The following is a 14,724-nucleotide window of genomic DNA, read 5'->3' as shown; positions in this document are numbered from 1 at the left end:
AGCGGTTGCCCAACCCGCCGGGACGTTTGTGCGCGGTCCAGATCCCGGCTGATTCCGCGGTCCCGGGCCGCGTGGCCCGGGCATCGGGATTGGCCCGCTGCTTCCCCGGGGAGCCGCTGATGCAAAGCCAGGCTGGGGCGGCCGGGCCCGGCCAGCGCCCTCTAGGCAGCGGAAGTGGAGCTTGCTTTACATCCGTCCTCCCCGCCTGGCGGAGTTGAAAGAAGGAAGGCTGGGGGGTGTGGAAAAATAAAAGGAAAAGTCCTTGCACCATGTAGATCAGCGCCCCCCACCCTGGCACCCCGGCCGGCGGGGGACCTCCCAGTCTGTGGCCATGAACGCGAGCAGCGAGGGCGAGAGCTTCCCGGGCTCGGTGCAAAGTAAGTGCTTTTCCGGGCGCAGTGCGCGCTCCGGGGCCCAGTGCGCGCTCCGGGGCCCGGGCCCAAGCACGTCTGCGACGCAGCGAGCAGGCCCGGGGCCCCGAAATCGGGGTGACGGCCCCGAGCCGGCGTCTCGGGTACCGCGGCGGGCGCGCCGTGAAGGGGGCGCCGGAGTGGGCTTAGGATGGGGGCACGCAACCCAATGCAAGGCGGGGGGCGCTCTCCAGCCTCGCAAGACCCCTTGTAAGGGAACGGTGGGGGAGGGCGTGCGGTTCAGACAATCACCACCCCCCGGGGCATTCCCCGCCCCCCCCAGGCGGAGTTTGGGGGGATTTGGGGGTAACTGCGATTACGCTGATGGGAAAACTTCTGCCTCGGTGGCTCAAAATCCTTGAAGTCTGGGGATCCGAGGGTTGCATGAGGTCTGGCGGGCTGGGCTTGCCGGCGCACTGGAAAGCCTTTTACACATTAAAGGTGGAGATCTGAATGGGGAATGGGGCGGTGGTCGCTTTCTTTGAGTTTGGGATTCATTTTAATTTTCCTGATGAGGACAGCAGCCTTATTCAAGTACCTGATTTCACCCGCTGCATTGTTTCCCAAAGTGTGGTCCAGAGACTGAGCGCAAACCAGCCACCTGGGAGCGCGAGCGCTTATTTAAAAAGAGAAAAAAGCTCCTTGGGCCCCACCCATTAGATGGGGGACGTGGGGGAGGGGATCTGTGGCCAGACGCTGAGCGGTTCGGTTACACACAGTTTGAAAACGACCCCGTGGCACAGGGGTTTGCAGACGCCTAGCACGTAGTAAGCGCTTAGCTTGTTAGCTGCTGTGGAGACATTGCCTCCCAAACTTGGCTGGGTATTCCTTGCATAACTTGTGAAAAGCGCAGATTTCTCAAAACACCAGCCCCTCCTGCACCCTACCTCCGTTAGGACTCAGTATCTCCGAAGTGGGGCTCAGCTATGTCCATGTTTAACACACACACACACACACACACACACCAATTGTTCTGATGCCGTTACAGGTTTGGAGAACATAGTGAAGATAAAGGAATTCTTTCTTGTTGCTGTTGAGCTCGTATCTGTACCCAGTGTTTTCTGTTTGGTCTATTAATTCGCACTACAAATGCAGGAGGTTAGGGATATTTTATCATTCCAAATTTTCAGAGGGGGATACTGTCGCATTCAAATAGGGTTTCTCGGTAATAACCCCACCAGGTGTCCTGCCAGGGCATGGAGACCCCTTGTGCTGGCCCTTTTTACAAGCACCATCTTACTTAATCCTCTTAACCGTCCTATGGAACAGAAACTTCTACCCATTTTACAGATGCGAGAGACCAAGCCCAAGTCACTCTTCCTAAATTGTAGTGTCGGGATTCTAAGGAAAGACTAGGTCATTGCGTATGCGCTTGCCACATACGGGAGACACTGTCATTAAAACCCTTTCATGCGGGGTATCATTCTTGTTGGATCGTTAAGGAATCCTCATCAATGCCAATCACCTCATCTTCCGGTTCCTTGTTTTCCTGTTAGTCTCATGGGCACCTCAGCTGCAGGGAGGTAGTGTTCCAGAGGAATAGGAAAAGCTTCATTCCTTCCATCCACTGATTTCGATGTACTTAAGTGCACAGGGCGCTCTGCAGAACGGCTTATAAAGCATTACAACAGCCCACGCTAGCTCTCCTTAGCAAGTCAACCAAATTGTATTTCCACACAGAGATTTTTTTGTCTTAGCTTGACTTGGGGAAAATTGAACATAATATAAATATTTATAAATTTTCAGAAAGTTATGATTCATATATACCAACCATATATGCACAAAGGTAGTTCTCATGATTTAGATTTGAGGAAAATTAGAAATAATATAAAGACTTTATAAGTACTGAGATAATGATGCATAGATAACATAGAATAGTGTATTATTAGATAATTATATATATTTTTAAAGATTGATTTATTTGAGAGAAGAGAGAGAGAGAGTGGGGAGAGGGGCCGAGGGAGAGAATCTCAAGCAGACTCCCCACTGAGCACGGAGCCTGCCGCAGGGCTCCATCCCACCACCCATGACATCATGATCTGAGCTGAAACCAAGAGTCGGGTGCTTAACCTACTGAGTCACGCAGGCACCCTTTACATAATTATACTTACAAAAATTTTAGTGATCTAGCCACAATGCTTATGCAATGTTATGTGGGGAAAAGACTAATTTTACAGTACATTATGATCTTAATTTTTAAGCATAAAGAAAATAAATGGAAGAAAATATTTTGTAATGTTCATGGTACACATAGGTGGAAAGATTGTGAGTGATTTTCCCCCTGCTTCTTCTCTTCCAAATTTTCTGTTATAAACATGAGTTTCCTTATAATAAGACAAAGAAAATTTTAAAAATAAAAATTAAGGTAGTCATATTAGAGACATTAATTGATTGTATTTCTTCATTTAACCAACATTTACATAGCACTTTCTAAAATAGTGCCAGATATTGTGGTAAGTTCTTTGCAAATGTTAACACAGTATTAACTCTTGGCATCGTTTCTATTGAAAGACAATGTCCCTATCAGTTAGGAATGAATTTTAGCTACAGGTAACAAACTGAACTATACCAGCCTAATGAGAAGTCATGAATTAGTTGATTCAGGGAATCAAAGAAGTAGAGATCAGCAGATGTAGGGATCTTAGCATTTTCCTCATAATAACAATATGGTTGCAGAAGCTCCTGGCATCACATCTGCGTTCAAAGCCAAAAGAAGAGGGAACCAGTGCCAGTCATGTCTTATCCCTTTTTATCATGAAAGCCAAACTTCCCAGAAGTTCTCATGCATGTAAGGAACCAAGATTATTTAGCAGTTCTCATGGCAGAGTTGGGGGAGGGGGAGTATAAAAGAGGAGGGATTGGTTTTCATAATGACTGGGGAGTAAAACTACCTTTCGTTGGGATAGGACATGGCTACTGGTCCTTCAAAGTGCAAGCAGCCCTGCACATCAAAGAAGTTTCTTTTTTTTTTTTAAAGATTTTATTTATTTATTTGTCAGAGAGAGAGAGAGCACATGCACAAGCAGGGGGAGTGGCAGGCAGAGGGAAAAGCAGGCTCCCCGCTGAGCAAGGAGCCCGATGTGGGGCTCGATCCCAGGACCCTGGGATCATGACCTGAGCTGAAGGTAGATGCTTAACGACTAAGCCACCCAGGCGCCCCTCAAAGAACTTTCTTGCATAAAATACCAGTAGTGCCCCTTCGGGCAGCAATCCCTGGGGTCTGGAAACATTGCTGCTCAGGGAGAAGAGGGGAGTAGAATGGACATCGGTCCAGCCACCAGCCGTCTCTGCCACTATGTCCTTTTTTCTACCATGAATCTGGGTTTGTGCTGTGATTTCAAGCTCTTTGAAATTAATTAATTAACCTATGGCTTTCCCTTTGTCCCATGGAGTTCCAGGTGGCACAACGGTGCTGGTTGAGCTCACTCCAGACATCCACATCTGTGGCATCTGCAAGCAGCAGTTTAATAACCTGGATGCCTTTGTGGCTCACAAGCAAAGTGGCTGCCAGCTGACCAGCACATCCGGGGCAGCCCCCAGCACGGTCCAGTTTGTATCTGAAGAAACAGTGCCTGCCACCCAAGCTCAGACCACCACCAGAACCATCACCTCCGAGACCCAGACGATCACAGGTACAGCCGGGGGGGGGGGGGGGGGGGGGCTACTGTTAGAGTTGGCCTGGTTATGTCCCAAACACCTCCGTGGAACTTATTAAAAATATCGATTCCCAGGGTCCACCCTGTAGGGTTGCTGATTCATTATTTTTAACAAGCTCCACTGGGAAGCCAGCTGCCCAGCCAGGTTCGAGAACTGCTGGGTAGAAACATTAACTGTTAGCAGTTAAAGATGTTCTCACATGTTAAAACAGACAAAAAGCAGATTTCTAAAACAAAAACCTGTATATACTAAGGGGAAAAAAAATACTTGCAGGAAATACATTGCATGAAAAAAAAAAGTAGTTGTTTTGGGTGGTGGGAGTATGGGTATGATCCCAGAATTTGTATTATTTTTATAAAGGGACCAAAAACATGGGGTTGATTTTGTTTTTGTTTTTGTTTTTTAATTTACCAATGGGCTTTGATGCCTCCCCACCACCCCGCCCCCCGCTGCCAGCTAGGAAAATAGAAAAGTTCATCCTAATTCTTGGTTGTTTTCACTTACCCCACCAAAAAGAAATTGCAGATGGATCCAGAATTTAAATGTGCACAGTGAAACCATAAAAGTTCTAGAGTAAATATACACACACAGACACGTACTCACACTAACATGTACCTATACTTACACCTGTGATCTGTCTCAAGGGACTAGACAGACAACTTTAAAAATGTGAAGTCACCCATTTATGAAATAGATAGTGCAGACACTATCTCACTCCAGACATCCAGACTGAGAAACAGACTATGTATTCCTTAGCTAAAGGCATTCAGATTTTTAAATTAAAATACATGGGGCTTGGGGCACCTGGATAGCTCACTCGTTAAGCGCCTGCCTTCGGCTCAGGTCATGATTCCAGGGTCCTGGGATCGAGCCCCGCATCGGGCTCCCTGCTCAGCAGGAAGCCTGCTTCTCCCTCTCCCACTCCCCCTGCTTGTTTTCCCTCTCTAGCTGTCTCTCTCTCTGTCCAATAAATAAATAAAATCTTTAAAAAAAAAAAAAAAAAATATATATATATATAGGGCTCCTGGCTGACTCAGTTGATAGAATATGTGACTCTTGATCTTGGGGTTGTGAGTTCGAGCCCCACATTGGGTGTAGAGATTATTTAAAAATGAAGTCTTTAAAAAAATAATTATATGTATAATATAGATATCATTATAAATATAATAATAAAATATATATAATATATATACCAATACTGTGCCTACCAAAGAAGACAGGCTGGCCCCCTCTGGCAAAAGAAAAAGCATCGTGTATGTGGCTACAAATAAAGTTACAAATTTCCCAAAGTAAAAACAATGTATAAAACTGAAGACCAACAACTGGGGAAAAAAAAAAACAAAACTGCAGCACAGATGACCAAGGCTAAAGAACTCCTAAAAATCAATAAAGGTAGAGAAAAAGAACCAAATGAAAAAGTCAGCAAAGGGCAACAGATGATATACAAGAGACCATGGAACATAGAAGGATGCTCCATCACCTTAGTAATTAAATTAATGCAAGTGAGAAGAAGGCCTGGGACAGGATACTGCTTTCATTTTCTGGGGATGTAAATTCATATAACCTGGGCAATTTTGTGGTATCTTTTAAATTTAACATCTTAAATTTAAAATCTTTCAAATCTTAAAATGTACATAAACACATTTACCTAGTAGTAAGTCCACTTATCTTTTTATCCCTAAGTCCACTTATCTTTTTATCCCGTAAAATTTTATAAACAGATGTATAAGAGTACTCGTTTACAGTATATGCTATAAAGAAAGTGGAATCTTTGTATGTATACATCAAGAGAAAATTAGATAAATAAACATCAGAGATTCAGACAATGAAATATGACTTAACCTTGAAAAGGGGAGCTACAGCTTTGTAGAGGCACAGAAAGGTTCTCGGGAAGTGTAAAAAAAACACACATGTGCATGCTTACATAGTATTATATTCAAGGCAAGCTTCTAGAACAGGAATGAGGCAGGTGATGTTAATGAAAGAAGCAAGCTATGCGTAAGGTAATGGGGACTCGTGGGGACTTGGTTAAGTAGAGTATGGGGACTGGTGGAGACTGTGGTTAAGTAGAGTAAGTATACATGACTCATCCGAAGGGACAGCTGCCCTTTGGATCCGGTCAGTTAGATATTTAGGTTTTTCAGAGAAGCTGAAAAACGTGAAATTTCCCAAATTTTAAAACTTTGTCAGCCAAATGAAATACATCAATAAGCCTGACTGAGCCCATAGGCTTTTTCTAGACTTTTCTCCAACAGTGTTTAGCAGATAGTTAACCTAGAGCTGAGGGATGGAAAGAACATCTGAAGGGGGGGCACCGACTTTCACCTCCGTGATTTTGTATTGGTGTGATGTTTGAATTTTTTTTAGCAGTAAGCAAAGTTTTGGGGTTGTCTCCTTAATGCATCCAAAATAATGTGTCTGCTGAGTTTTTAAAACACTGAAATAAAATTACCTGAGCCCCTCACAAAGCCTTAGAAAAAGCACCTTGAGGTTCTCCCACTTTCTTCTGAGTTTATCTTAATTATCATCCCAGAGGAAGTCCCCAAGAAAGTGTTAAAACTAAAAACCGCCTTAGCAGTGGGCCTGGGTACAACCTCCTTATTTTCCCACTGGACAAAGGGAAGCTGCAGATGGGGAGAAGACACAGCCAATGGGCCACCACGAGTTCAAGACAGTCCTGGGACTTGGACATTTTGGCCTTTACACTAGTGGTCTTCTCCCTGTTCACCGTCCTCAAAATCAAACTCCCAGTAACTCCGCACACTGGGTGTGAAACCTATAAAACGTCAGAGGCTTCAAGGCCCACACTTTATTTTTGGCCATTGCACCTTTCCAGGGTCTGAGGTTTTGCTTGTGCTGTTCCCTCTGCCTGAAATACTTTTCCCAACAGAGGACCTTGTTTCATCTCAGGACACTCCCCTTCACTCTGTATGGCAACAGCCAAGATGAAGTCCTCTCTTTTCCAAATGAGCCACGTTTCTTTGCCTCAGAACCTGAGTATGTGTTTGTACCATCTGCCTGGAACTGACTTTTAGGCATACGTCCGAGCTGAGCTTAAAGGCATCTCCTCAGAGACCCCTTCCCTGACACCACACACACACTGTTCCCCCGGCCCAGGTCAGGTCCCGGTCATTAAACCATCCCTGAGCTGTAAGCACCACGAGGCCAGGGCCTGCACCCCTCCTGTCCATCACTAGATCCCCAGCACCGGTCTTTGTTGAGGGAGTGAGCAGCTGCCCCAATCTCCCATCCATCGGTAAAGCTGACCCCACACCCACATACCTGCTTCTTCTTCTGTCCTAGTTCTTTGCTCAGAGATGCTCACCCTCCCCTTGGCATTTCCACTGCCCTGGGACCACTCACTGGGGGGCATGCCTGGGGTTTGCTGGCCGCCCTGTACGCTCAGGCTGAGCCTGGAGACCTCGGTGCGCCCAGCTCACGGTGGCACCCACCGCACGGTGCTGCGGGGAGCTACACGTTCCAGAGACAGACGGCTGGGCTTGCATCCCTGTCTGCCACCCACCAGCCCGAGACTGCAGGCAAGTCGCCCTCTGCTCTCTCCTTAATAGTTCTCATCTGTAAAAAGGGGTTCGAGTGGCACCTAATACTATTAGGTAATAGAATTAGGTGCCTATTACCTAGTAATCATTGTGTTATTGGAGGACTCTATAATAATCCACATAAATGGTCTGGGATAGAATAATTGGGCTCAGTAAACAACTGCTTTTATTAACGTCGAGATTAATGAACAGGTGGCAAGATTTGCAGTATGTTCCATCTCTGGCTGACTCAGCGGCTCTTCCTCATCGTTCTGGCTTCTCTGCCACAAAACAAACAGAAGCCTGCTTTTTTCCCCTCCTTTACACTGTTTCATTTGGTTTTCTGGGCCCAGCTCCCCACCTGCACGGGCTCCTATGCTCCACTTAGTGGCTGTTCCCTGGCCACCTGTGGACCCAAATCCCCGGGGAGCTTGTTGAAGCTACTGGTGCCCGGGCTCCGCCTCCTGAATTCGAAGCTCTGGGGCTGAGGCTCAGGCATCTGTATTTCTAACAAGCTCCTGGGGGATTCCAGGTCCCAGCCACTGTGGAGAGTCACTCACTGCCCAAGGCCAGAGTCTGACCCCCGACTCGGGCAGATTTCTCCAGATATTCTCACCCAGACATTGCGCAAACTTGTTTGTGCCTCTCAGGCCGTGATTAAAGCCAGACCCTTCCTCACTCAGCTCATCTCTGTCCCTTCTCTGTCCAATAACAGTTGGATGTAAAGTAAAATGTATTCTCTGCCTGCTAGCTTTGAAAGCTGCCTTTTGTTTGGCATTTGGTTTAAGAACTTTCCTACAGGTGCGGTAACATTCGATGTTGATGCTGGTGGAAACAATTAGCATCCCACTTGCATTTTCTAAGTTCTGAAAATCTTGGGGTTTAGGAGTTAGGCCCCTGAGTTGGCATCTTGGCCACATAGGGACTTAGGAGCCTCATGACCGAGGCCAGTTACAAGAGCTCCTGGTGTCTCATTTTTCAAGTGGCGACAAGAATAAAGAGAAAGACCACAGGGCTTGGTAGTTAAAGGGTCTGGGCCAGGTTGCCTGAGCTCAATTCCCAGCGGCAGCACTTGCTGACCAGGTAACCTTGGGCACGTAACAGGATCTCAGTGTCTGTTGCCCCAACTGTAACAGGACAGTACTCACCTCAGAGGGTTCTAGCCAGGGCTCCTAAATGCCAGGCACTTAGAGCTATCAGGGTTCGCTCTCCTGACTTACCAAATCAGGGGGCTGTATAAACGAAAGGAGACAGCTCATGGAAAATGTTGGTGCAGAACCTGGCTCATGACAAGCCCCCAACCAATAGTAGTTGAATTGATCTCTTGACCTAGAAGGGTCTTTCTCTCCCCTTCTGGCTAATTCCCACTCTTTTGGACCCAGGCTAGAAGTCACCTCCACCTAGAAGCTAGCCATGATTTCTCCGCGCCCCCCACCTCCGTCTGCAGGTTAGGTGTTTTACCACTTCCCAACCAGCACTTATTTATCTCAGTTGTAATTAACTAGTAATTTGGTGGCACGCAATCTTTAGTTCGCTAGAGAAGTGGATTCAGGTGCTATCAGAGGCCAGGCAGCAACAGATACGCCACGATGGGGAGTGGGAGGACCTGTGGACAACCAGCTGGGAAAGGAAAGCAGCCCGACAGCCAGGAACCATCAGTAGCTACGTCTTGGTGGGACTAGGAGCTGGGCTGGCTCTCACAGGTAGGCTGTGCTGTTCTCCTGGTGAACATAAACAGTTCACAGAACATCAGCATGAGCTGGGCCACTCTGGCACTGTGGTGGAACAAGACCAAACAAGACCCCTCCCTTCCCTAAGGCACAAGATACCAAACATCCCCTCCCCTACTAATGTCAGGGGCAGTTGCTTCTTTGCCTACGCCAGATGAGCCTTCTCTGCTCAGGATTCTTGATACCAAACCCTAGGCTTTTCCCCACTTCCTGACAGCTCCCAGGTAGGCTTCCTCCAGCCTCCCCGCAGCTCACCTAACGTGAGCCCCCAACCAGGAATGAGTCCTTCGTAGCAGCCCTGTTACTGAGTTACCCCATGACTCCCGTGGTTTGAGGTTTCCCTTGCGCACTGAGTGACAAACTTCAGCCACAGCCGTGTCCCTGGTGGTCTCTGGCCAGAGGACGTTGACATGGGGAAGACCCAGCCCACCTAGCTGATTTTGAAAACCTTGAAAGAGAATCTGAAGGCTTAGTTTGGCCTGTGGGCCCCAAACGAATGGTTTAATTTCTAGTTTACTGGATTGTAAATCTCCCTGCCAGGAGGGACCTAATCCGTCTTGTTTTCCTGCACCCCCCACTCCCCCGCACCAGGCCTGGGACACCATAGGCATTCAGTACACCAGTTAATGGAATGAGCACAGGAAAGGGCAGCTGTGAGCATTAAATGAGTGTGCATGTGGCCTGTGGCATGGTGTCTGACCCATCAGGAGGGTCCAGCGAGGGCAGCGTTGGGACTGTTGTGTGCCAGATGCTGGAGCCGAGATAGTGGAGATGCTTGCCCTGGGAGAATTCTGAGCCCATGGGGGAGAATTTAGTAGTAAGACATACAAGCCCACCCGTCTGTGACAAGCATAGTCTTGTGCAGAGAGTTAGTGGAGTAGATTGGTCCCAGAGGGAAAACTGTGAGTGAGATCAAAGGTATAATAGGCCTTGAAAGACTCCCTGGCCTTTGGGAGGAAGACGGTGGGAAGGGGACATTTCCTAATGGTGGTTGAGAAGTGGGGAAGCTCAAGGCAAGATCTGGTAACAGTGGCTAGAGATGACAAAAATGACAAAGAGTATATGTGGTAGGAGCCATGCTTCAGCTCTGGCCTTCATTCTGAAGGAGCTGGGGAGCCTTTGAAGGTTGTTGAGCAGGTGAGCAATTTAGTAAGACAAACTAATGGTTTGCTAGGAGGATCTGACAATAATAACAGCCGATTCTGATGTAGTGCTTATTTGCCGTCTCTTTTCTAAGCACTCCATATGAACCACAAATCAGGTACTAAGAATTATTATCCCCATTTTACCAATAACTGAGGCACAAAAGGGTAAAAAGCTTGTCCAAGATGACAGAGCCAGAAAGTGGCAAATCCAAGCTAACTGGCTGCAGAATCTGCGCTCTTGACCACCCCGTGGAAGAGTCCTCATGACAGTGTTTCTCAGACTTGTTCTTGCCTCAGAACCCCCCGAAGTTCCAGTGAACCGTGCAGATACCCAGACCCCCGTCCCCTCGGGGTAACATGTCCGTGGCTCTGAGCAGGGTCCGGAATTTAAGCAGGCCAGGGAGGGCTTGGTTTAAAGAACTGAATCGAATCTGCGTTATAAAGAGATCCCCAGATCCCAAGAAGCTTGTCCACCTGATTGCCCCACCTGATTAAGGCTGTCTCCCACCCCGCCCCAGAGGAAAGCTCACACCAAACCGCAGTATCTTAGTCCCAATTCCTAGCTTCAGAGCAGGCGGATCTGATTGGCTCGGCTCCTGTCAGGTATCTGCTGCTGGGCCAATCAGCTGCGGCAGAGAGAGGGGGTGGAATCAGGGATGGGAGCCTGGAGGAGGGCTCACCCAGGGGTTCTTGGCTGGTGCGGTCTCTGTGCACCCCGTGGGTGAAAACCCTTTTCTCTCAGGAGATGAATTCTGAGTTTGCAGTTGGATCCAGAACCCTAAATGTGAATCGTAGGCCCGGACAACACAGGAAGAAAAGAGCAATAGATTTGAATACATGACAATGTAGTAATATCCTTCATCTGTAATGTTCATGTACAAGTCAATGAGAAAAAAAGTGAAATTCAATATAGGGAAAAAAAGCTAATAGCATAAACAGGGAGTTCAGTATAGAAGGTATGGGGATGGATAAAAAATGTTGAAAGGGATTCATCCTCACCAATTATAAAGGAAATGCACATGACACTAAACTGATCTCATTTTGTCCTATCAAATAGCCCGCGAGAGCTAGTGAAAGTAAAGGGAGAATGTAAATTGATTTAGATTTTTGGTAAGGATCTTATAATTAAGTGTCAGCAAGCAATTAACTGACCATACCATTCTGACCAATTCTTCAACTTTTAGAGGAATGTAGCCAAAAAAATCCAGAGGTCAATTAAAAATTAGGGGCAGGTGTTATTTATAAAAATAATACCTAGAAACCAACTCAGTGTCAAAGACAGGGGAATAGATCATTTAGCCATGCCACAACCAAAATGAAGGAATAGTATGTAGCCATTTGAAATCGTGTTTTGGATGGACGATAGTGTGCCAAACAGCTTCACATGGCAAAATTTTTTAACAGAAAAGGAGACTATAAATGATTTAAGCCATGATGCCAGTTTTATACTTTTAAAATCTCTATACAAAGAATGTCTTAGCCATTCGGTTGGTCATTAATTCACAAATGTCCTTTAAGCCCCTGTCCTTTATCAAGTTCTGCGTTAGGTGCTGGGGAACAGTGATGGAGAGGACAGGCATGTCCTCAGGTGGTTCATCCAACCAAAGGGAGGAGGATGGCCATTCAATAATTTCCCAAGTAATTATTTAATCACAGTAGAGATAAGTGCTTTAGAGAAAAAGTACAGTATATAATGAGCATATAATGAAGGGGTATATATAGTCATGTGATATATTGCCATGGCCGCTTTGGGCAGCTTTTATTTTCTTCTCTACACTTAATCTGTACTCCCTAAATTTTCTACAATTAGTGTTTACTTTTATTCAAAAAAAAAAACAATACAGGGGTGCCTGGCTGACTCAGTCGATAGAGCATGCGACTCTTGATCTCCACGTTGGGTGTAGAGATGACCTAAAAATAAAATCTTAAAAAATATATATACGTTTTTAATTTAAAAAAGAAAAAGTGGAGTTTTTAAATTGAAGAAGAGAAGGTAGAAGCAAAATGGGCTGAAAGATGTGAAAACTGTCTTCAGCTATCTGAAGGGCAGCTTTTTGGAAAAGGAGCCACCAGTGGTCCACATGAGCCCAGCAGGTTCAGACACCAGTGGGTACGACCTCAGAGAGAAAGATTTTGGTTCTCTGACATTCATATAACAGTCTTACATTTTATTTATTTATTTTTAAGATTTTATTTATTTGACAGAGAGAGAGGCAGCGAGAGAGGGAACACAAGCAGGGGGAGTGGGAGAGGGAGAAGCAGGCTTCCCGCTGAGCAGGGAGCCCGATGCGGGGCTCGATCCCAGGACCCTGGGATCATGACCTGAGCCGAAGGCAGATGCTTAACGTCTGAGCCACCCAGGCGCCCCTAACAGTCTTAGATTTTAAGCAGCATCATAACTGCGTCACTGGACACCTTAGGGGCTCCTGCTACAGACCAGGACTAACTGCAACAAACAGGCTCTCGGGTGCACACCCGGACACACAGCACAGCAAGGGAAATCCCCGGGAGGCAAAAAGAACAAAGCCAAAGCCCGCAGCAGGTGTGTGAGGCCGTGAGCTAGTGGAGGGCATGGGGGCTCATCTCAGTAAACGTGGGACTTGACTTTAATAGCCAAGCCAGAGGAGATGAGGCTCTGAGCTCTTGCAAAGAGTTGGCCTCAGGTCAGTGGCACTCTACACATCTGGGAATGAGTGCAACTCTAACCTCAGATCACACCTAAAGGGCCTGAGGCAGCCCTCCAGTGACCAAGGCCACTTGAAGCCTTTCCCTGGGGTGTCTGTAGGCTCTGCTGTTCCCAGGGCATCCTGGAAAGAAGCCAGGTGTGGGAGATAGATGGGAGAGGATGACCCTCTACAAAGCCAGCCAAGAGGCTCCAGCAAGACTTAGTAACCAGATGCCCCAAGGCCCCTTTGTTGGCTGTTGTTTTCCAGCCACCTGCAACAGAAACGATTAATAATTAGGTGCTTCCACATTCCAAAAGGTCACCTTCTCACTGAGGCCTTCATGGATCACCCTACTTAAAATTGCATGCCCCCCAGCACTCCCTGTGCCCTTTCTCTGCTTTATTTCTCTCCATAGCATTTAGCTCTATATCTGTATAAGCTATATAGCGAATGTTTGAATTATCTATTGCTTGCACCACTCCCAGCTAGAGCGTCAGCTCCACGAAGGCAGGGATTGTTGTCCCTTTGGCTCACTGATGTGTTTCTAGTGCTTAGAGCAGCAGGTGCTCCATCAATATTTGCTGGATAAGTCTGTGAATAATGACGACAGCACCAGCCGTGTTATGTGCCTGATTTTTAATCTTCACAGCAGCCCTAAGAGGTAGGAATAGAAATTGCCCCCAGTCCCCAGGTGAGGAAAGTGAGGCTCAAAAAGATTATGTAGGGACACCTGGGTGGCTCAGTCTGTTAGGCATCTGACTCTTGGTTTCGGCTCAGGTCATGGTCTCAGGGTCTTGAGATCAAGCCCTGCGTTGGGCTCCCTGCACAGTTCGGAATCTCCTTGAGATCCTCTCTCTCTCTCTCTCCCCCTCCCCCACTCACTCGTGCCTTCTCTCTTGCTCTCTCTCTAAAATAAATAAATAAAATTTTTTTTAAAAAAAAGAGGTATGTACCTGGCCTAAGGTCACACACCCAGTAAGTGGCCAGACCTGGACTCATATCAATTGAAAGATAGATTTTAGCATATCTGAAATGGAAGTGCACATCAGAATCAATGAGATTGCTGTCAACCAAGAGGCAGTCACCAAAAGAAGAAACATGTCTTTGGGAGCCCGTGAACAAACTTGAACATCGTTGAACACGTTCTGTCACTTCGGCAGAGCGGTGTGCATTTTTTGGAACTCTGTGTATTGAGCTTCATCGTTGAAACATCTTCCAAGACATTGGGTGATGATTGTGGTTACGGATGAGAAGTAACCATGTACCTAGAAATACTTGCAAACAGTAGCGGGGGCATCCACTTGATATTAATGAAGCAAATGGTTGTTGGAGAAACAGCTGCGCTTCTTGCAAAGCAGCAACTGGGAAAGAAGGATTCCCTCCATTAGACAGAGTTGGGTTAAGTTTCACTGATGAGGTACATGGAAAAGGACAATGTACACCGTGGTTCTCAAACTTGATTACATATCAGAACAACCTGGGTGGCTTGTTAGAACACAGGGTTGCTGGGCTGGGTCCACCCCAGAGGTTCCGATTCAGTGCACTGGGGCGGGGCCTGAGGATCTACCTTTGTAGCA

General features: G+C 46.8%; 1 protein-coding gene across 3 annotated transcripts in view; it reads left to right on the top strand.

Moving 5' to 3' along the window:
• Positions 1-205: 205 nt before the first annotated feature.
• Positions 206-14,724, top strand: part of ZFP64 (ZFP64 zinc finger protein) — a 79,907-nt gene continuing 65,388 nt past the window's right edge. For 2 of the 3 annotated variants that reach the window (XM_035025422.1, XM_035025420.1), the window contains exons 1-2: positions 206-377; positions 3,803-4,042. In XM_035025422.1, the coding sequence (XP_034881313.1) occupies positions 332-377; positions 3,803-4,042 (286 nt within the window). In that variant the 5' untranslated portion in view covers positions 206-331. The remainder of the gene's footprint in view (positions 378-3,802; positions 4,043-14,724) is intronic. The other variant, XM_035025421.1, reaches the window with a different exon arrangement.

This window comes from Mirounga leonina, unplaced genomic scaffold (genome assembly GCF_011800145.1).
Source record: "Mirounga leonina isolate KUSES-001 unplaced genomic scaffold, KU_Mleo_1.0 Mir_195, whole genome shotgun sequence".
NCBI lineage: Eukaryota > Metazoa > Chordata > Mammalia > Carnivora > Phocidae > Mirounga > Mirounga leonina.
This window is presented reverse-complemented; position numbering and strand designations above follow the sequence as displayed.